The 20,848-nt window shown below is 36.4% G+C and overlaps 3 protein-coding genes across 7 annotated transcripts; 1 reads left to right on the forward strand and 2 right to left on the reverse strand.

Annotated features, from left to right (window-relative positions):
- Positions 1-1,064: 1,064 nt before the first annotated feature.
- On the forward strand, positions 1,065-4,507 carry LOC113696051 (bZIP transcription factor 17). Its single transcript, XM_027215375.2, has 2 exons — positions 1,065-3,116; positions 3,858-4,507. Exons 1-2 carry the CDS (start codon positions 1,214-1,216, stop codon positions 4,304-4,306), a joined length of 2,352 nt encoding a protein of 783 aa, XP_027071176.1. The 5' UTR covers positions 1,065-1,213; the 3' UTR covers positions 4,307-4,507.
- A 907-nt stretch (positions 4,508-5,414) lies between these two features.
- LOC113695167 (psbP domain-containing protein 6, chloroplastic) lies at positions 5,415-11,183 on the reverse strand. The gene is made up of 3 exons (XM_027214167.2): positions 10,794-11,183; positions 6,846-7,162; positions 5,415-5,891 (listed from the first exon to the last, which is right to left on the reverse strand). Exons 1-3 carry the CDS (start codon positions 11,095-11,097, stop codon positions 5,721-5,723), a joined length of 792 nt encoding a protein of 263 aa, XP_027069968.1. The 5' UTR covers positions 11,098-11,183; the 3' UTR covers positions 5,415-5,720.
- A 1,820-nt stretch (positions 11,184-13,003) lies between these two features.
- On the reverse strand, positions 13,004-20,516 carry LOC113697061 (peptidyl-prolyl cis-trans isomerase FKBP16-3, chloroplastic-like). Of its 5 annotated transcripts, none has more exons than XM_072055644.1 (9): positions 20,250-20,516; positions 18,828-18,909; positions 18,495-18,568; positions 17,508-17,788; positions 15,652-15,735; positions 15,225-15,274; positions 14,755-14,803; positions 14,014-14,088; positions 13,004-13,340 (listed from the first exon to the last, which is right to left on the reverse strand). In XM_072055644.1, exons 3-9 carry the CDS (start codon positions 18,523-18,525, stop codon positions 13,221-13,223), a joined length of 690 nt encoding a protein of 229 aa, XP_071911745.1. In that variant the 5' UTR covers positions 18,526-18,568; positions 18,828-18,909; positions 20,250-20,516; the 3' UTR covers positions 13,004-13,220. The 5 variants fall into 5 exon arrangements, with proteins under 5 accessions (XP_071911745.1, XP_027072296.1, XP_027072297.1 ...); XM_027216495.2 differs by having other exon boundaries at positions 18,828-18,915; XM_027216496.2 differs by having other exon boundaries at positions 18,828-18,868; positions 20,250-20,515.
- Positions 20,517-20,848: the final 332 nt, after the last annotated feature.

Genomic DNA, 20,848 nt, shown 5'->3' on the forward strand with positions numbered 1-20,848 from the left:
TGACAAAAGTTTATAAATAGTATTACCAAAATTTCCATTGCCAATTTTGAAAATAATAATTTGACAAGATACTGTCATACAATGCATCACAATTTTTCTTGCTTTTTTTTGTTTGTTTAGATTACTCAGGTATCTCAAAATTAGATAGTTTATAATTTCAATAAATCAAATACATAGATCAAGATATCATTAGAATTTTTCTATTTTGGGAATCAAAATAGGGATAAAATTAAACTCTAGCAAAAGACACTTTTAATTTTATTAAAAAATAAAATTAAAAGAATTTTATGTATTGATACTTTATTTTAGTTTAACTAAATTATCCATTCTTTTTCCAATACTCATAATTTCTCACATACAATTTTTTTTTAAAATTAAGATTAACAGTTTAACGTGAAAAGCTCAAGTGTAGCAAAGTTAAGTATATAAACATACTGGAATAGTGTAAATATATTCAAAAGTTACAAAATTAAAATACAAGCAAAATTATTATAAGTTTTTAAGATTATACGGTGTTAATACCAATTTGAACTCTTATTTTTGCGTATGAGATATTAAACATGGTAACATTTTATCACCTTATTATTAAAATATGTAAAAAAAAAAACACATTTTTAGCGTTTTGTATATAACTTGAACACAAATTTAAAATTTTTTCAAAATCAAAGTATAATTGATGATATGTCATCATTCTTAAACATATTTTAAAACTTTTTTTTAAAAAAAATCAAAACATAATTTACAAAAATATAATACTAAAATTTTTTGAATAATTCGTATTAATGTGTATTATCTTTAAAAGAAATTCAAACATGTTCATATATTTTGTTTGAAAAGTCACATAATTATCTAAAATCCAAAAAACAATTTGAATATACTTACATACCAATCCTATGTAATACTAGCACAAGTGCCATTCACATTGACAACTTGACCAGAGCGTGGTATCAACGCCCTCATCTCCCCTCACGTGTCCAAACCCAGTTCGGGCCCACCGACACAGGTAAACCATTCCCGTTGTCTTCGCCCAAAATCCCCTTAAGGCTTAAACCCCCTTTCGCCGCTTGACGCCCATAACTCCCTTTTTTCGATATTTATTCCCCTTTTTCCCCCTTATCCAAATGCTTGAAATTTTCCATACCACCTTTTCTCCCTGAAACCGTTTCACCAAAACATTTATTTTATTTTTTTAATTTATTTTTGTTTTTACAAAATGGCCGAAACAGTGGTGGTGGATCCACCGCCACCACCGGAAAGGCTTCCCAACGGCGGCGTTTCGGGGGGGCATGATTTCAACGGCCTAGCAATTCCACCCCTGGATCATACCTTTTTGTCCCAGGATATTACCTTAGGGGATGCTAACGGGCAAAGCTTTGATCCCTTTGATCAAAACGGCAACGACGACGTCGTATTTGATGACTTCGATTTCGACTTGGATTTCTCCTTCGACGATCTCTTGCCGGCTGGGGCTGGGGCTCCCCTTCCGGACCCGGATCAGTTTGATTCTGATTGTTTCGTGTTGCATGGGTCCGACCCGAATTTGAGTCAAATTCCCCCTGATCGGAGTTTGAAGAATGTTGCTAGGGCCTTCAAAACGACGTCGGCGGAGTTTGCTCATGTTTCCGGCGAGAATTGTGTATCTGGTGAAGGGCTGATTTCTAATCGGTCTTTGTCGCTGGAACCGGAGGTTTGTCAGGTGTCGAGCGATCAAGTTTCTGGTGATCGGAGCTCCGGGATGAATCTTAGTTCATCAGGTGATCGGGGACATGATGTCTCCGGGTATTTGAATGTGCCGTCGCCGGAGTCAAATGGGTCAAAGGGGTCGAATGATTCGAGGGATTGTCCCTCGCCCGAGTCTCAGGGTTCCGGCAATAATTGCCGCTCCAATGTTTCCGAGGACTCCAATAGATCGGTGAGTTCTTCTTCTAATTTTGGAAATAATTCAGTGAAAAATGGAGTTGTTGATCAAAAAATAAAGTTCGAAGAATTTAATTGTAAAGTTAACAATAAATCATTGTTGAAAAGGAAAAAAGAAGGCGAAGATGTCAATAACGTTGAATCGAGGACGAATAAATTTCAAAAATCCAGTGTTAATTTGGCTAGTAATGCTGAGAATAGTAATAGCAATAACAATATTTTGAGTGAAGAAGATGAGAGGAGAAGAGCTAGGTTAATCAGGAATAGAGAGAGTGCTCAGTTGTCACGGCAAAGGAAGAAGCATTATGTTGAGGAATTGGAAGATAAGGTGAAAAATATGCATTCTACAATTCAAGATCTGAATGCAAAAATTACATATTTTATGGCTGAAAATGCCACCTTGAGGCAGCAATTGGGTGGTGGCGGGGTGGCTCCACCTCCAATGGCGCCTCCACCACCTGGCGTGTACCCACCAATGATGTACCCGTGGATGCCATGTGGCGTTCCACCCTACATGATGAAGCCACAGGGATCGCAGGTGCCATTGGTTCCGATTCCAAGGTTGAAATCCCAGCAACCTGCTCCTGCCCCGAAAGGAAATAAGAAGGCGGACAGTAAGAAGACTGAAGGGAAGACTAAGAAGGTTGCAAGTGTTAGTTTCTTGGGATTGTTGTGTTTTGTACTACTATTTGGTGGATTGGCTCCCATGGTGAATGTGAGGTATGGGGGTGTGAGGGAGGCTTTTTCTGGTGGAACGGATTACATTGAGAATCAGTTTTATGAGAAACATCATGGCAGAGTGTTGACCGCAAGTGGGAATTTGACTGATAGTGATTATGGTGGAAAATTTGGTGGTGGAAAAGATTATAATGAAAAAGGGAATAAGCTCAATGGTACTGAGCCTCTTGTGGCCTCGCTGTTTGTTCCAAGGAATGACAAACTTGTGAAGATAGATGGAAACTTGATAATTCATTCTGTTTTGGCTAGTGAGAAAGCCATGGCGTCTCGTAAAGATGCTGCAAGTGAAGTGGGTGGTGAGACTCGGCTTGTACCAGTTTCGGGTGGAAGACCTGCTCACCTCTATAGAAGTTCAACTGATCGACAGAGGGCTCTTGGTTCTGGTTCTGTTGGGAGTGACAATTTGAAATCACCAGCAGCTGATGGCAGATTGCAGCAGTGGTTCCGTGAGGGCCTTGCTGGTAAGTTACTTTAAATGCTTTCTTCTTCTGCCAATTCATTATTTCTGCGTTTACTTTTGAGTAGTGTGTTTTGCATCATATCAACTGTTTGTGCTCTTAAAGTTGTGTTCGCGCTGCTATATGAAATTTGGTTTCTGTGATTAAGTAACATCTTCTTTGCATTTTGGTTTTCATACGATATGTTGCTTCTTTGGCCAGCCTCTTGTAGTATCAGCAATTCTATTGTTGATTCTGGAGTCCGATGGATTGATGTGTGGGTATCTCTTGCACAGTGAAGATTTTATGTTACTTTCTTGTTATTGCCCTCCTTTGGACTAATCATTTGATTTTCTCATGCTCCTCCAAAGGATTGCTATCCAGTTGAGAATCCTGTGATTTTGGTGGAAGACGACTTTATGATCGTACTGCTCCACAGATTTCCCCCTTTTTTTGTGTTTTTTTTGGGGGGGGGGGGGGGAGGAGCTTAGTTTACCACACCTGTCATAAGCTTTAGACCTATGTTGCCCGGACTCTTCACTGGGCCCTACTGTAGCTGTGTTCTGACTCTTCATTTTCCACTAGACTAGCAGTGTCGGCTGGACTCTGTATCCGAGTCATGTTGACATAGATTTAGGCTTTCAGAGTCAAGTTCTGATATTCATTTTGTGCCGCATGAGGAATTTCAGTTCCCTTAGATTATTCTTATTGGTTACGATTTTTTTTCTTGGTATTCATGACCTTTGTTTGTTCCCCTTTTCGCAGGTCCAATGTTAAGTTCAGGAATGTGCACTGAAGTGTTCCAGTTTGATGTGTCTTCAGCTTCGGGCCCAGGAGCCATTGTTCCAGCTACTTCTGCAAGGAATGTCACTGAGAAGCAAAGCCGGAATTCTACAGATCTCAACAAAGGAAGGAATAGAAGGATTCTCCGTGGTGTTCCTATTCCCCTTCCTGGGTCGTCTCACAACATATCTGAAGATGTAGGAAGGACCTCAAAGAAAGAGAACTTTAGCGGAAATAACTTGCTTTCACCAATGGTTGTTTCTGTGCTCGTGGATCCTAGGGAGGTAGGTGATGCAGATGTTGATGGTGTGATGGGAGCAAAATCCCTCTCTCGGATTTTTGTTGTTGTGCTGATAGACAGTGTCAAATATGTCACTTATTCATGCATGCTCCCATTCAAGGGAGCCGGTCCTCATCTGGTTACTACCTGAAGATGGAAGTAGAGCTCCATGGTGATAGTAATAGACTATAGACATCATATTAATCAGTTTTGTAGATAGCTAAAGCTATGTAATTGTGGCAGGTAAGATAGCTATAGCTTGAACTTTTGAATAAGCTAACCTCTTTATGAGACTGGACAGTGTAATTTTCTACTATTAGGATGATACATGCAGTACTTACAATTTCAGTGATCCTTTTATATTAATGTACTATGCTAATTTGAAAATTTAAAGTGCTGTGAAGTTTTCATCTGACAAATGTTTTATCTTTAGGAGATCTTGTGGCCAAGTTGCTGCATCCAAATTTACAAATAATTAGGAAATTGTTAAAAGAGTTGGAATGAACCATGAGAAAATAATAGGTGGTCTTCTTTTTTTTTTCCCATCTTTTTGGAGGGTATAATAGGTGGTCTTTAAGTCTTTGCAGCCATTCATTCTGGAATTGGTATTTCCAAAGAAAATTAGTAAATTGCTTCTTTGGTTGGAATTGGCTGAGTCACTCCGAATGGGACTCGAAAATTTTTCATTCCGAGGGTGAAGAATCATCAGGCAGCTCAGGGGATGGAAGCATGGAAGTTCACACGCAGAACATCATAAATGTTTTCAACATGCTAGCTCATTTGCTGAGTGGTACCTCCAGTTGCGGAAGTCTTTGGTGGCTTGACGTATACTTCTAACAGTTTTTCTTCAGTGGGTGGTGGTTGTCATCAAGTTTTTCTTGTCGTACAGTATAATAAATTTCCTTTGCTGGATGTAGTTGTCAATCCAGCTTTACCCATAGTACCAAGTTGAAGTCAACAAGAAAGGCTATATTTAGAAGCAGGCAAGAACTCATTTCTGTTTTGCGTCTACTTAGTCACTCTATCCTGGTAACGCATGCCAATGTTACCATAGCCCATCTTAACAGAAAAAGAAAACTAATGATCATAGGACATGCCCTGATAATGCATTTACTTGTATACGAACTTTTCAGTTAGAGCCTGAGGAAGAGGGTCAGCATATACAATTTAAGCCCATTGCTCTAACCTTTTCGTTATCAGTTTCTGGGTAGATGATTTTACACTCATTTAATCCTCCATAAAGCAAACGAAACAACTCATTAGTGTGAACGGTTTGTAATGACAATTATCACTTAATTTCCAGACGTTTGTAATTGCTCCGCCTTCCACTTCTTGGGGTTGGTCGTGAAGTACAAAAGGAACATTATTGATCCTTCAGGGCTCATTACATCAGAAACGCTTTTCAAACTTCGACATGGCTTTCCTGCGTTGTGTTAATGCAGGCAAAGAACATAGGGAGGTATAGGACATGTAAACCAGAACATTTTGGTTCAACAGGCGCACATTTTAACTCCATATCAGGTCAAAAGAGTAAAAGAGAACTTGACTAAGAATTCTGTAAGAAATTACACTTCGAAGGAATCCAGGATCGCTTGCAATGTTGTCCTGGATGACGGCCATTGCTTGTCATCGGCACTGGCGACGAAGAGGACCACAGTGTTACCTTTGGCTGTTGCCTTTGCAAGATTATGCGATCCTGTCAGAGCGTATGGAGTCTCGAGAACATACTTATAGTACTGCGCAAGAAAAAGGAGAGATCCTGATCATCAGACGTGTTTGCTTGAAAGTAGTTTTTTACTAGAATCAACATATATAACAAATGATTCCACGGACTAGTCAGCTTCACAAAATTTTCTAGCGAATTTGATATGTATAGTTCTTTCATGCTGCATTCCAAAGTTTTTTGAGGATTTGAGACACATAGTTCTGTGTCTTCTTAGATACATGTAAAGAAATAAAATAAAATCACCAAAACAACTCTGGAAGATTGTTGTGAAAAACAAAAATCTGACACTGAACTTGATGGCAGTGAAATAATCAGGGAGTTGCAGATAAACCAAGCAAACCTGCTCTTAAGTTATAATCCGTTTCTTTTTCTCATTACTATTAATTGCAGATTCCAAGTGCAAGTGCTTAAATCTTTTGTTTTCATGCCTAACTCAACCATCTTGTGTAATTTAATTGACACTCTTTGAACAGTCACTTGAAACCAGATGAACAGAGGACATATACCTTCGCTGATTGCAAATTCAGAACCAAATGGTTCTCTTCATGTACAGTTTATACTTAATGTTTTTTGTTGCTGACTTCTCTTCTGCTTGTTTTATTTTGTATTTGGCTCAGCCTTATGGCGCAGTTCCTCTTCAGAAGAGAATATAAAAGACTTCCCGATGTTCTCTTTTGCCTGTTTCATTCTGTATTTAGCTCAGCCCTATAAATGCAGTTCCTGTTTAGATTAATGATGAAACATCAAAGACTCATCGAGTTTTACAACAATTTACTCATTCCACGTGAAGACGATAAGAAGCCGTCTTTCATTCCATGCAACATCAGAACAATAACCGTTTTTTTTCCCAAGCCTCACTAGATAAATAGAGGGATTATATGAAACGAAGTTAAACCAAAAAAGGTAGCAGAAAAAGAAGTTAGTTTAAGAAAATGAAGAGTGTTAAGAGTAGAAACTTAAGTACCATTTGATCACCACGCTTCTCAACAGAAGTTTCAAGGAGTTCATCTGGATCAAAGGTGTTTCCAGTAACAAAAGGGCCCAGAGAAGCAATGACCTTTTCTGGACTTCCAATGTCTTCAATTGTTGCATTAGGTTTGTTGGTCAGGCGTATTAAAGGAGAAGCCACCACCTGAATCTTTCCTTGTTTTTCATCTTCAAACTTCACCTCTACCCAGGGTTCTGCGCACTTTGGTTGGCAGTAATTGCCTGACAAAATGTTTGCTACGCGGAGCTGTTTCCAAGTTGGTGGAAGAATGAACTTGTATGGCTGCACATTTCCTGCAACCAACTAAAATTGAGAGTTCCATAAGCTTATAGAGAAAGGAGAAAGAACGAATTACCCAGACAGAAAGAATATCAGAAAAGGCCAATTCTTGTAAACCTAATGTTTAGTTCTTTATCTGTTTGATTTTGATCATCATGCATAAGTAGAACACCAGAAGAAGCTCTTATCTTAACATTTGAATGAGCAGCCAAAGGAGAGATATATGAAGAAAAGGGCAAGATTTGATTAAACAAGATTCGAGAATGCATGTATGCCAAGAATGAAATGTAAACACATGGAAAGTACATCTTTAGGAGGCTGACAATACCAATTACAATAGATAAGTTGCAGACAATGCCAATATAATGCAGCTAGGATTTCTTTAGCCTAATTCCACCCAAAAAAATCTTATCATTTAAAGCTTGATGTTTTAAAGTGGCATTATCTAGCAGAAGATCTGGTGAAATCTTACTACAGCTGATTAAAGAACAGAATAAATGTCCAAGATCATGAAAGAGGCTATGATGGCAAAAGTCATTAAACTGAATCAAACATTTCATGCCACTAGTATGTAATCTGACAAATGAGATGATCTTAATGTACAGATTATAGGTGACATGAATTTGGTAGTGGTTGTGGTGATACAAATGCCATTAAGGGATTTTTTTTATCTTAAAAATTGCTTGCCTAGAATGATCCCTATTGACTAGATGGTTTATTGTATGCATAACCTCCTTATCCTATTCTGCATCAAAAATTGACAAAATCCTACCTATTTTTCTCTGAAAGCATAAATGTCAGTCTGGCTTATGCCATGGCTAGTGGATAAAACCCAATTACTCCAGTCAAGGATGACAAATGTGCCTCTACAGAAAGTTTCCACCACTACAGTTTACAATCTTGACTATATGGCAGAGGACCTGTTGAAAGTGTTGATGACATTTGTCAAACTATCTAACAATTCTAGCGAACGTCATGTTTATTGTACATTTCTAAAACTTTGACCGATAACTTTTTTCTGTTTAAGTTCTCTGATTCTAAACCTGCAAAATGTATGACACAATGTTCAGCACATATCAATTTTTTGAGCAACAGCAAAATACTAGATCTACTGAACACTTCTCATACAAACTACAAGCTTCTTTTAACACTTCTCTGATATACTGCACTTACAATTTGCAGTTCTACCACTAGTTTCTAGAAGGAATGTGGAGGATAATATATCCTACAAACTAACTGTATTGACATAGTCACAAGACCGGACAGAAGAGCCTGAAAAGTACTTTAGCTGAAAACTGGAACTTCTTGAATTACTTAAGTTCCATCAACAATAGTATTTGTATATTGTCGAGTTTAGCTTTTATGACCTTGGTAAAAGAGTGTTGGCAAAGCTAGAAAAGTGAAGCAGAAGATAAGAAGGATCACAATTGAAACACCAATTCTCAAGTCGAACGCTAAAAGGATACAGTACATCGTTAATGTAAATATAAATTTGCAAGAAAGAGCATTTTGAGGCATAGAATTAAGAAGATTGTCACCACTAGTATATAGAAGAATTAACAGATCACAAACAAATGATTATAAATATATGATCTTCTCTCAGTGCTTTTCCTACTCATGAAGTGTTAGTACTATAGAACTACATAATCATCCAGAGAAACTTGTATTAGTTAGTTGTGTAATTCATTTGAATAATTCAGAAAGCTGCTATAGAAACAAAAAAAAAAGTCCCTTCTGAAGACATAATGCATGCTAATGAATCTACGAAGTGTAATCTTCCGAAGCCAGCTAATGTTGACATGTTTTAAAAACCATCCACGCATTTGATAAACATATTAGGATTTTCATTCTATTCTTGCTAAGGGCAACAACTTGAACCATGCAGGCTAGAAGGCCTATAAGGGCAACTATCTAATGGATGTGTCTCTGATTTGGAACTGAATTTATACCACAATTTGATAAAATTTTCCTATATATGGTTCCACTGAGAAATTTTATAAATTCTTTTATGGCATTAATTTATGCTCAGAATTCTGATGGATTTTGGTACTACTTAATATTTGTCTTGCAAAGTTGGTAACTAATGTTCGTTTTGTTCCATGCTCTAAAATGACATTTACATATATTTCACAAGAGGTATACACATTAAAATGATCGGAGCAGGACAAAAGGGCAATATTCATGGTAGAGATATAAGTAACATATGTGAAGCATAATATGGAAGTAGCTTGACGTGCAAAAGTCTATTGCACATCAGAACAATGGGCAAAAGTCAGCAGGGATAATCCATGGTAGCCAGTAGAAACTTAACATTTTATGTGTAACATATAATGTGAAAGTATGCGTGAAATAGAAAGAGTAATAGACTTTTAAGATGGTAGATTTGATGATAGTGACTCCAAATACCCTAAACATCCTTTTGTCATTGCTTTAGTATTTTCTCAAGGTTGCTCAACATAATGACATCTCAATTGAACAATTCTTATTCTAATCATATCAAGAGTCATGAACTCATCATTGCAATAGAAAAGCATGTCAAAGTGTTGTCTGAATGTTCAATGTGACATCTCAACCCAAAAAGTCTAGTCATGTCAAGAGTCATGAACTCATTGTTGCAACATGAATGCATCTTAGAGCGCCTTCTCAGTTTCCAAACGCCAAAGAGCTCCAGTGAGAAGTCAAATCTTGGTGCGGGTTTAGGTTCCATGTATACAGCATCTTGATACTATTTAACATCAAGAATTATTCATCACTCTTTGGACTATTTCTCTGCAAGGCAGTGCTTATATTACCTAGCCAACAGGCACAGAGTCCCCAGAGGTTGAATAAAGTTCTGAAAGAACTTAGGCTACTGCTCAATTAGATTCTAAGCTATCAGTCTCACTTTGAGTTCATGGTATTGATATTTTATCTCATTACTAGTTTTTGAAAATGCTCATCATTTAAGGTTCATCGAGCAATTCTATTTCAATTCTTCGTTCCCTGTTGAATCCAAATCAATGCATAAGCAACTTGCCAAGAACAAACTTTAGAAGTATTAGACTATAATATTTCAGTTGTTTCAAATTCTTGGAGTTCAAGCATATATCCCTAATATGAGAACTCCTCAAAGAACAAAGAGAACAATTCAGTGACAGACATCGTTATGGATCCTCTACACTCCCTCTCTTCCTCATCCTTCCCCTCCGAATGACCAGGCTGGGACACTGAAGACCTTTTGCCACATATGAATTTTCCTTAGCTTTCATTGTTAGCATTACAATAAATTTCTTTTCTCAATTAAACAGCTATTGGTAAATTGCCAATGTACAAGTAGCACTGTTTTTCTCACTTTTTGGCAAGATATTTCCATAATTCAACAAGGATAGGTTCAAACCAGCACCCCAATCCAACAAAATTACTATATAATGGAGAATAAAACATTAGAAATCGACAGTAAATGAACTTTAGCAACTACAAATATTCTAATTCTCTACATTAGCATTTGGGAATTCCTAGTTTCGGAAGCTAACTTGTGTTTCAACATCCAATGCAGCATTGTGAAAAAACACACACACACACACACACAAAATAGAGAAAAATTTATACAAAATGCCATACAATTAATACACTAAATTTCACCAAGTACACAAGGAATAAAATTACCTGCACGAAGAGCAGGAGTGTCCTTGGGAGTAGCTTCAAAGACAACAAAAGAAGGGTCAGCTGGGGAAGGAGGGAGGTAAGATCCCACTTCAACTTCACGAGCTTTAGCTGGTGATGTTAGTAATAATGGCACTATAGCAAGTCCATTGAACAGGTTTCTTCTTGAGAGACTTAGCTGGGGAAATTCTTGATGGGATTGCATGCAAGAAGATGACTGCAAAAGGGGTGCTGGGATTTTCGGATTTGATGCAACTGAGGTTGAGAAAATAGAGGACATTAACGTTGTCACTGAAGTAGTTGCCATATGTAGTGTGTGACTGTGTGCGATTTTGTGGGAAGGTTGTGAAGGGTTGGATGGGATCCCGCTTTTATCCGTTATGGATGAGGTATGGGATCATTCTTCCAGTTGCCTTTTAACTCTTCAAGTTCCCAAAATACATTTTGTGTTCCATCTTTTTCTTTGTTTTTTTTTTTTTTTTGCTTTTTGTTTCTTTTTTTTTTTAATTGTGGTATGAGGGCTAATTATAATTCGAAGCATTCTTGAGTGGAAGAAAAATAACCAGAAAGTCAAAGCCTAACATGTGAAATTTTACTAATTGTGTTATGAAAAAGAAATATGTTAAGCAAATAATATAGCCAATAGATATCAAGAGTTATGTACATAATCAGTTTAAAGTTGAGTGGGAAAAAAAAAGAAGTAACTCTAAAATCTCTAATTCCTAATATAGGCTTTTTCCACCCTTCTCTAACAACCTAGCAAATTTTCTCTACATTTTTTTTATTAGGATGAAATAAAAAAGGAACAATTTTTGTAAGTTTCGATACATAGTTTAATAAAATTTCGAGGAGGGAAATTGAAACTAAATTTTCAACCCAATTAAACACACTAGACGCAATAGTAGATTTGATCCTTTAAAGCTTGCTTTTAGTCTAAACATATACTTTTTTTTTGCCAACTAAAAGCATAAAAAACTATTGTAAGTGTGTTTTTAGTGTTTTTAGCATAAAACTTAATTTTGATGGTTCCATCACATAAGGATTAAATTGGCTATAGAAAATAGTCGAAAGATTTAATTGGCCAAAATAGGGATGATAGACCAATTCAACTTTAGTAAACTAGTTGAGGGATTATTATTGTCATTTGCTCAAAACTAAGTCTAGCTCTTTCTCTGTTTAGACAAGATATTAATTTTTATTTTTAAGGTTGTTGACTTTTTTTGGATGCATCAACAAATAAACAAGTGTAAAATTGTATTAAAATGATTTCATTAAATGGCAGTGGGAACAAATTTTTTTCAATGTGGGTTAAACTTATAAGTAATTTTTTACGTACATACAAAGATTTTGGTGGGGGGTTAGTGGGGACAATTGGGGATAATTGCCCGCACTGCTCCACTTTATCTCGGTATCTAATTGTTTTCGATTAAAAAGAAAGTGACGAGTCACATTTCAAAATAAATAAATTGATATCAATATATAGGAAATTGATAGATATTGGCCCTATCTTTCATGCATCACTCGTTCACTCACAGAATTGGCATTAGAGGGAAAACAACCCCAAAACTGCAGAGTGAATTAGACTTTAAAAATGATGTGTTGTTAAACAATGAGACAGAGAAATATTTGGAGTTTGACATAAATTTCACCATTTCTTAAATTATCAAGAAATGTATAAAAAGGTTTAACTGTTGACAATATTTAACTGTTCGTATTCATTTTGTCCCAAAATTGGCCAAAACATTTCAAAATTGTGGATTCTAGATGTCTCACAGACATTCAAAGATTAGATGTGAACCCTGGCTGAAACCAGTGGAAGTTTAATTACATGAAATGTCTGCAGCTGAATGTGAACATGTTAAAGCCAATTAATTCCGCTGATAATTTTCATGTTGTCACAATTCTGGCCCAAAATCTTTTAAGTCCGTAGTGTCTAGATGCCTCATGCATACATCAAAATCCAGGGTGTGAATCCTGGTTCTTATCAGTGAAAGTTGAGCTCCATGAAATTTCTGTGGCTCAAAGGTGAAGAGGTTAAAGCCAGTTCTGAAGGCTTTGAAGCTTCAACGTACTTATGGTAGTCAGACAAGAACTGCTGCAAAAGAAAGCTTTTCTTCGTGAATCATGAGCAGAGATAAAACCAAGGACGCTGTTCTCCATAGTATTTAATGCTCCTTTAACAGCTTCTAACAGATAAAAGGAAAAGTTCAAGATGCAAATGAAGGGGCTTTAAGATTTTCTATCCATTGTAGTGGCTGTCTATACCTTTCAAAGATTAGGCGGCCTTGGACAGAAACACTTGCTATAGATAGCTCAAAAAAATGAATAAATGGAGGTTTACATGTAGTTTAAGAAAACTCCCCACATTTCTGTTCTCTGACTAACTAAACATTTAAGCAGTAAGAAATGACTGATCAGCCGTCAATGGTCTCATTCCTCTTCCAATTCGAGGCCTGGTATGTACTCCAAACTCACATCAAATATGACTGCGCTATAAGCAGCTACTCTTGGCCTTCCTGGAGCAGAATTGAGGCCTTTTGGAAATGCCAGCTACTCAAACACAAGATAAAGAATCAGTCATATAATGGACAAAATAAAGTCATGATCTTAAAACTTCTCTGGTGAAGTTAAGGATATCCACATCAAAATAAAACACATCAATGTCATGAAACTGTGTAGCACGAGAAAAAATGTTCAAGGTAGTTTAGATTATGTTCATAATGGTAGAACAGCTACACAAGAAAACATGTTGTACTTTCTGCACTTCTTTTAGATTGAGCAGAAGCTTGCATGAAATGGCATCTTAGAGAACTTGAAAACTCGAATAGTTTGTAACTTATTTTCATTTCCACAGAACTCCACTCATCAATTTTAGGTTGCTTAAATGGTAGCTTTCAGCAATACAGTTATGAATGATGGCTCTAGGAAGTTAGACTAGCAGAATGCAAGTCAATAAGAAAAGAATTAGGAAGTTGCAGATGAATTATAACTTGGTTTTATATAATGTTGAGTATCAGATTCTCCACGAACCATATTCGTATTAAAACAGATCTACCTTCAGAGCTAGAAAGTTTAGGAGGTTATCCTTCTCATTTTTTTTTTCTTTTCTTACTTCTTTGATTGGTGTGAATGCATTGTAAAATATACATCCATAGATACGGTCAGAGTATTTAAAAGATTTCCTATAAGAATATAATAGCAAAGATAACAGGCCAAAGCTTACTGATCCTGGAATGTAGAGACGGCGTTTGCCCCCAACTCTCATGCTCAGGATCCCTTCATCGAGTCCCTTGATCACCTACACTAGTTGCTTGAATTGGTAATCAAAAAGGATGCTTAAAAGCAAAATATTCATTGGTATCAAGAATAGAGGGGATATATAGTTTTACAGACAGCAGTCTACTGAATACAAGGACTAAACTAGCCAATCTAAGAAGTAGGGGGGGAAAAATCTCCTTATACAAAAGCATCTGGGATCAAAGTCCATAGTAAAACCAAGTTCCAGTTTTCAGAAGGCTTCCTAGCTCCCCTCCAGCAAGAAGATAATGAGATAGCATGGAAATATATTCAACGAAATCTAAAGATGATTAAGCTGGATCTTATTTCTTGATGATTAAGTTGACACATTATACCTTTAGCAAAGATATCAAATTATTTAGCATAGCATTTCCATTACAAAAAGAAAATCAGAGGATCATCTGAACTGATTCGCTTGAGTTGTTATGAATGTGTTTTTTTTATAAGCTCTGATGTAACCTAGTGCACGGGAAAATTGGAGTTAGTGATCTGGTCATTAGATACAGTGGGCCCAAAGTGTAGGGTTTTAGCTGAAAATAATGAGTTAATGTTGAAGGATCCTTTTGTCCATACCATGAACCGAGCTAGGATTGTTCCTTATCTAAGGATTATGTGATGGTAGTATAACTGGACTGCAGACACTGTCAAATACTTGTGATAAACGTACCTGACCAGATCCAACGCGGAAAATATAAGGCTGACCTTTCTCCAGTGAACTGTAATGTCAATCAGAAAGGAAGATGAGCAGAAAGAGAAGTATGAGCACAATAGCTTAGTCTTAACAATGAACAAGAAAAGAAACAAGTTATGTATTTCATTTTGTATTCTAACTGATTTAAGGTACCAATAATTGTTTTCTTTTTTCAAGCCTATTTCCATTTTAGATGCCAAAGATGAAAGGATATGGCTCAAAATCTTGATACAGTATTTGTATCACAATGTGCACAAGAAGTTCATTTATCTGTCCAGTATTGAAATTTTTACATCTGTAACTACAGCAGATTGGTTTATGGCCGACTAGACAGTTGCAATACTTATTCCACACAAAGATGAAAAATAAAAACTATATAAAATTCCAGTATGGTTCTATAAGTGATTTAATAATGGAACAGACGTTAAAAAGGTCACCAAGTGTACCTGTCAAATATCTGCCCAGATGGTACCATGGCAACATAATTAGCAGCCACCTGTATGAATGGTATAGGCAAAAGAAGAGCACATAAAACATTCTCAAGGGAAATAAAGACCAAAATGCGATTATCTCCAAAAACAAAAAATGTGTTATGCTTAATGTCTTTAGTTTGATCTGAATTTTAAAAAAATAGGTAGAGATTAACAAAAAAAATCCAAGGGCCAATTACACTATTTTAGTGTGATGAGTTAATCCAAAATTGGATAAGATATACAGACATAAAGGATCAAATCAAGTGAGAACAAAGATTACAGGTATCTCTATATATTGCCAGCAGAACATCTCTACAGAGTAAGTGATTAAATGAAGGACTTGATCACATTCCAAAACTTCAGCATTTTGCATGTTCTTTTACTGTCAGATGTAATTTACCTGAAAGCCAACGGGGGGACTAGGGCCACCACCAACTTTAATATCTTTGTACTGCAGACCCGACTCAGTAGTTACCATAGGTACCTTTATCAGTTGACAGTTTCCCAGTTTAGTGTAACTACAGTGATCAGATGTTAAAAAAGTACAGATGAACCTTAGGCAATCCAAAATTCTTTATTTAAGTTTTTTAAGCTACAAAGTTCAGAGGACAATATAAAAGACAATTTCCAAAGATACATTTTTTTTGACAAAGATTTTGTGCCAATTGCACAGAGAGAAGCATCAATATGCCCAAACTTCCTAGATAAAGAAACTGTTTTTATGGTTTGAGTTTCAAATCTTCCTGTTTATAAATTCTCTATGGAGATTGAAATAGAACTCTATATTGTTCTTTGACTTGATTGCAAGTGAAAGATATCCAAAGCAGATTGTTGATCAGCATTCATCATAAATGTGTAATACCTCAGTCAGTTGATTGGATCTCTATCACTCGGATACAGTTTCAGGTAAATATAGTTAAAGTGACTGTTACCCATTGTCGAGCAAGAAAACTTTAACAATTGAATGGAAGATGAATAAAAAGATAGTAAATAGATATTGCTAAAAGGAGCCTAAAAATTTCTGAGCACCTTACTGCAGCAATTTTGTTGCTATAAGCAGTCTGGAAATTTAAAGTTAAACAAGATTCCCCTCTAGAAACTATGGATACCTCCAATTGGTTAGCGAATCTGTTAGGCTGACATCTGAATGGTAAGGATCTAGATATAAAACCAATCAAATTGATAACAGTTTCAAGTTACTGTTGTCCAACTTCTGTTGTTCCCTGGGCTCATATCAACAATACACAAGAGATAGTAGATACTGGTGTCAAATTGACTTCCAGTAATGATACCTTGCAGACTGCTGCAAACTAAAAAGAAAGACAGAGAACACTCCAAATAACTTACTATTTTCTTGAAAAGCAAGTTGATGGATGTTCTCAAATGTAGGCCATGACGTGAAGCTTATTTAAAGATGTCAGAATGCATGAGAACTACTAAAATCAGTTTCTCATCAAGTGGCTACTTCTTGTATTGATGCCAAATGTAGCAAAATTAGGATTTCACAAAGTATTGCAGATTTAGCAGGAATTTCACATGCATTTCCAAAAGTTGGCAACTGCTATAGTCCACTAAGCAATTGTGATGGCATTATGGTGCAGCAATTATATCACAGAACTGGTACATTTTTGGTATTAGCTGATGAGCCAAAACAGCGATTATGAAGCTTGTTTAACTTTGCACTGCTAGCAGTTGCGGATACAGTTCCACCGTTGGTTAAAAGAATTCAATGAAAATCGATCCATTTTCTTTTCACAATAGTGAGCTAAGATGTGAATGATACGTGACATTAATTCATAGGCAGACTGACAACCACAAAACCAAATCAGTATCCAAAACAGGACAAGTGACCAGAATTTGACAGCGAATATTAAAAGTGCATCTGCCACTTGAGGGCTAAAGTAAAAAGAGGAGGGTTGTCAAAATCTCAGGATCAGAAAGGTTGGGTTGCAGCATTTCTTTATAGGTAATGGGGCTGACTAAAACATTTCAACTACAGCATGCATGGTATTCTCCTATGACATGAAATTAAAATGAAATTGTTCAATAACTAATGCTGTTCATTTTTAACTAGCTTATTCTATGTTAACATGCATGATGACTTAAAGGCAAACTAAAAGACATAATAAAAAGAAGTGTACTAGTTTCCTTAATATCTTAGATCAAATTGTGCGGCAGATTATGACCATGGTTCAGGAAAATGTTTTCAAGAGGAAAGCAAACAGATGTACTAGAGAGCTTGTAATCTCACCGTACATTTTCAAGCTCTTTCTCGCAATCATCATCACACAATCTTGGTTTTTGCTCTGGAGGCAACCCAGCTGCTTCAGAAGAAAATGAAAATAATAGGATACTTGAGAGACCAAAAGCCATCCCTAGCACATCTCTACGATTGATCGAACACACTTTTCCACATTGTGAAGCAGTGGCATCTTGTACTCTGAGCCCTGAACTTGAGCAACGTATAGTAACACCTTGCATTTGGCTCTTTGTGGTTGTTTGCTCCTTGGTTTTGAAACTTGTAATACATGCAGGACCTACACCAACAGGAATGATTCATCAAGACAGGAAGTGCAAATTATTTATAAATTTATGCTTGGGCTACTAGCAGAAATTTTAGGTTTTAATTATTTTCATTTTGAACAAACAGCAGAAAAATAATGATCCCCATGAGGTACCAAACAACATTAGGGAAGCAAGTTTCTGATGGATAAACCAAACAATATCTTGCGCCTGGATGAGAAGATGAGAAGTAGAAAAAGAGATGGCTGAAAGGTCAAGAATAAAACCATAATAAGAGTAAAATTTCTATATGAGCTAACTTAAACAGTGATCTATCAAAAAAAAAAAAAAATAGTCAAAGAATACTCTTCTTGTAAGTGCGAAAATGTTCAGATGCTGGGAACTTGGCAATAACTATCATCCTTTGGCTAACAAGGGCAACGCAGACTGCAACCACATTGATATGAGCTAATCATATTGTGTCTTTCAGATTCTTTATCCAAGCTACCTGGCAAGTATCACCTCCATTTGGTCTAAACTTGCTAAAAAAAGTGTTCAATGACTCCTAGAAATTCCAAATTTTTTATACAGCACTAGAGCAACCAATCAAGTAGATACTGGTTCAGACCATCATGATAATGCAGAATGAATTAAAGACATATTCCCCCAGGTACTGGAAGGAAGAAGAAATGAAGCTCTCTCTAAAGAAAGTGGCATACTTAAGTCTAGAGTTGCAAGTACCTGATGGGAGGAGAATCGATGTAGATGCCATTTTTCAGTTTTCTTCTATTTCTTCAAATGGAAAAGCGATATGTCTGCAATCATTGTTCAAAAATATGGATGATGGATGGATAGAACATTCAACCAAGGGCAATATTGTGCCCTGTCACTTGCAGACTTTGTTAATGCTTAATAAACTTCATATAGAACAACCAAGAAAGAGTGAATCAAAGGCATAGGTTAGGCATAGGTTAACCTCTCAGAGATCAACTATTCTTCATTGAACTAGACCTATCAGTTGCATAAGAAACCTAACAAACCATCTTCAATATTGTAAAGCAACTATACACTTACCTACCCAAAACCTTGTTATCTTGAACCCATGGCCTCCTCACCTAGAGCAATGGATTTTGTTGTGATTGTGCTGTCTTTTAAACTGAAACTATTGATGTTTTTCTTGTATTAATTGTATAATGATAATCATGATATGCAACATCAATAGGCTAAAGTACAGGCTAAAATTAAAAAATAATGTGATTCAAAATAGTAATTTACAGGAAAACTAAGAGAACAACTATAACTTTCATAGATATTTTAAAGAGACTACTCAACAGAGAACCAAAGAGACAGATAAACAGGGAAGAATCCATGCTAAATTGCTCAACACACGATGGCAACCAGAATCCACTGATGATTCACAGAAAGAAGAACCAACCAAAATAAAAGGAAAACAAGAATCAGAAATACCAAAACATGTCCATAAGCCCCAGAATAGTAGTTCAAGAAAGAATTTAACTGATCTCACCGATGCAACAAAAGAACCTGATTCAACACATGAATGGTTCACGTCAATTGCATTAGAAGTTAATAGTAGATCAAAAGCTCTGGTGGCTAAAAAGTTCTCTCATAATGCAGGTAGTTAATACCCTGATAAATCCACAAACAAAAATGGAAGTTTAAGGACAAAAGGTTCAGGAATTAACATTTCCCACCAGACACAAAAATCAAGTGCCTGCAACAGCATATCCCAACCTTCTGTAACCCTTCAACCTGGATAAGGAGCTGCCAGGTTGATTTACACACTCTGGATTTGTGTGTGGAAAGGTAATAAATGAAAGTGAATTTCTTGTATTGAGCATAAATAATACATAGCAAATTCCTTTGGTTCGTTATTTCTTTTCTACATACCAAATTAGTCATTATAAATGATCTGAATACTTCAACTGACAGTGTAAAACTGCAAATTGAGCCAGTTGAAATTTAACTCGCCTGCCTATGATGTCCCAGTAACACAATAGAGGAGCAAGAACCACCCTACCTTCTTCCTCAAGTACTTTTAAGTGAAATGTTATCCTAAACTCTAAATCAATACGAAGGTGAAAGCATCCATTTTCTTCTTTACTTTTTACTTTCAATTAAAGGGTTTAAAGGTTGGAAACTTGAATTACTAAAAGCACAAAGCCGTTCATGCCAAAATACCTCAGCAGTTTAGCAAGTAAGATTTTTGGGTACAATTACAGCTTAAAGGCAGATTTGTTACAATGTAGCACAGTACTTCCAGTCACATGCAGATATGGTATGCGCAAAGACTTCAAAGAATATGCCCCTACATATCCAGTTCAGACATTTATGGGTAAAATTAAGGAAAGAAACAAACTAGACCACAACATTGTACAAAAGATCATTCCTGCAAGAAACTTAGAAGAAATTGAATGCAGATATTCAAAGGCAGATAGGATAAAAGATTCATTGGATGAGTTCATATGATAAAGTTACCTGCAGGCAGAGCAGGAGCAAGTGTTAATACTGATTGCATCTAGGCAAGTCCATGAAGGATGTCTCTTCTCGAGAGCTTCATTGACCTTGTGGGTTTTCAAATTGACAAGCTTTTAACGCAGTTAAAGTGGAGAAAATGGCGGAAAATGGGGCCACTGGCGAGGAGCTTGGGGCTTAGTGTAGCGTATGCTGTGTGTTTGATTTTGAAGGGAGGTTGTCAAGTGTTGGCCGGGAAGGGATCCCCCCCTTATCCGTTACGGATGAGGCGTCCTGTCCATTTTTATCATGTCAATTTCTGATGTACCGGTACCAAACCAGCAATTGGGTGAAATGCCTATGGGTTAATTCCATATTGGCCTTTCAAAGAGGTTAAAAATCTCAATTTGGTTCCTCAAACTGAAAAGGTCTTAATTTGGTCTTCCAAAGTGGTGGAACATGTCAATTTGGTACCTTAAACCAAAAAGGGGGAAAAAAGGCTTTATATTGGTCCTGCAAAGTAACACAAAATCTCAATGCGGCTTTTTAATTGAAAATTCATAATATAATTTTACTAAGGGTAAAATATAGAAAACCTTCTTGTGGTTTCACTATTTGATACA

This window comes from Coffea arabica, chromosome 6e (assembly GCF_036785885.1).
Source record: "Coffea arabica cultivar ET-39 chromosome 6e, Coffea Arabica ET-39 HiFi, whole genome shotgun sequence".
In the NCBI taxonomy this organism is placed as follows: domain Eukaryota; kingdom Viridiplantae; phylum Streptophyta; class Magnoliopsida; order Gentianales; family Rubiaceae; genus Coffea; species Coffea arabica.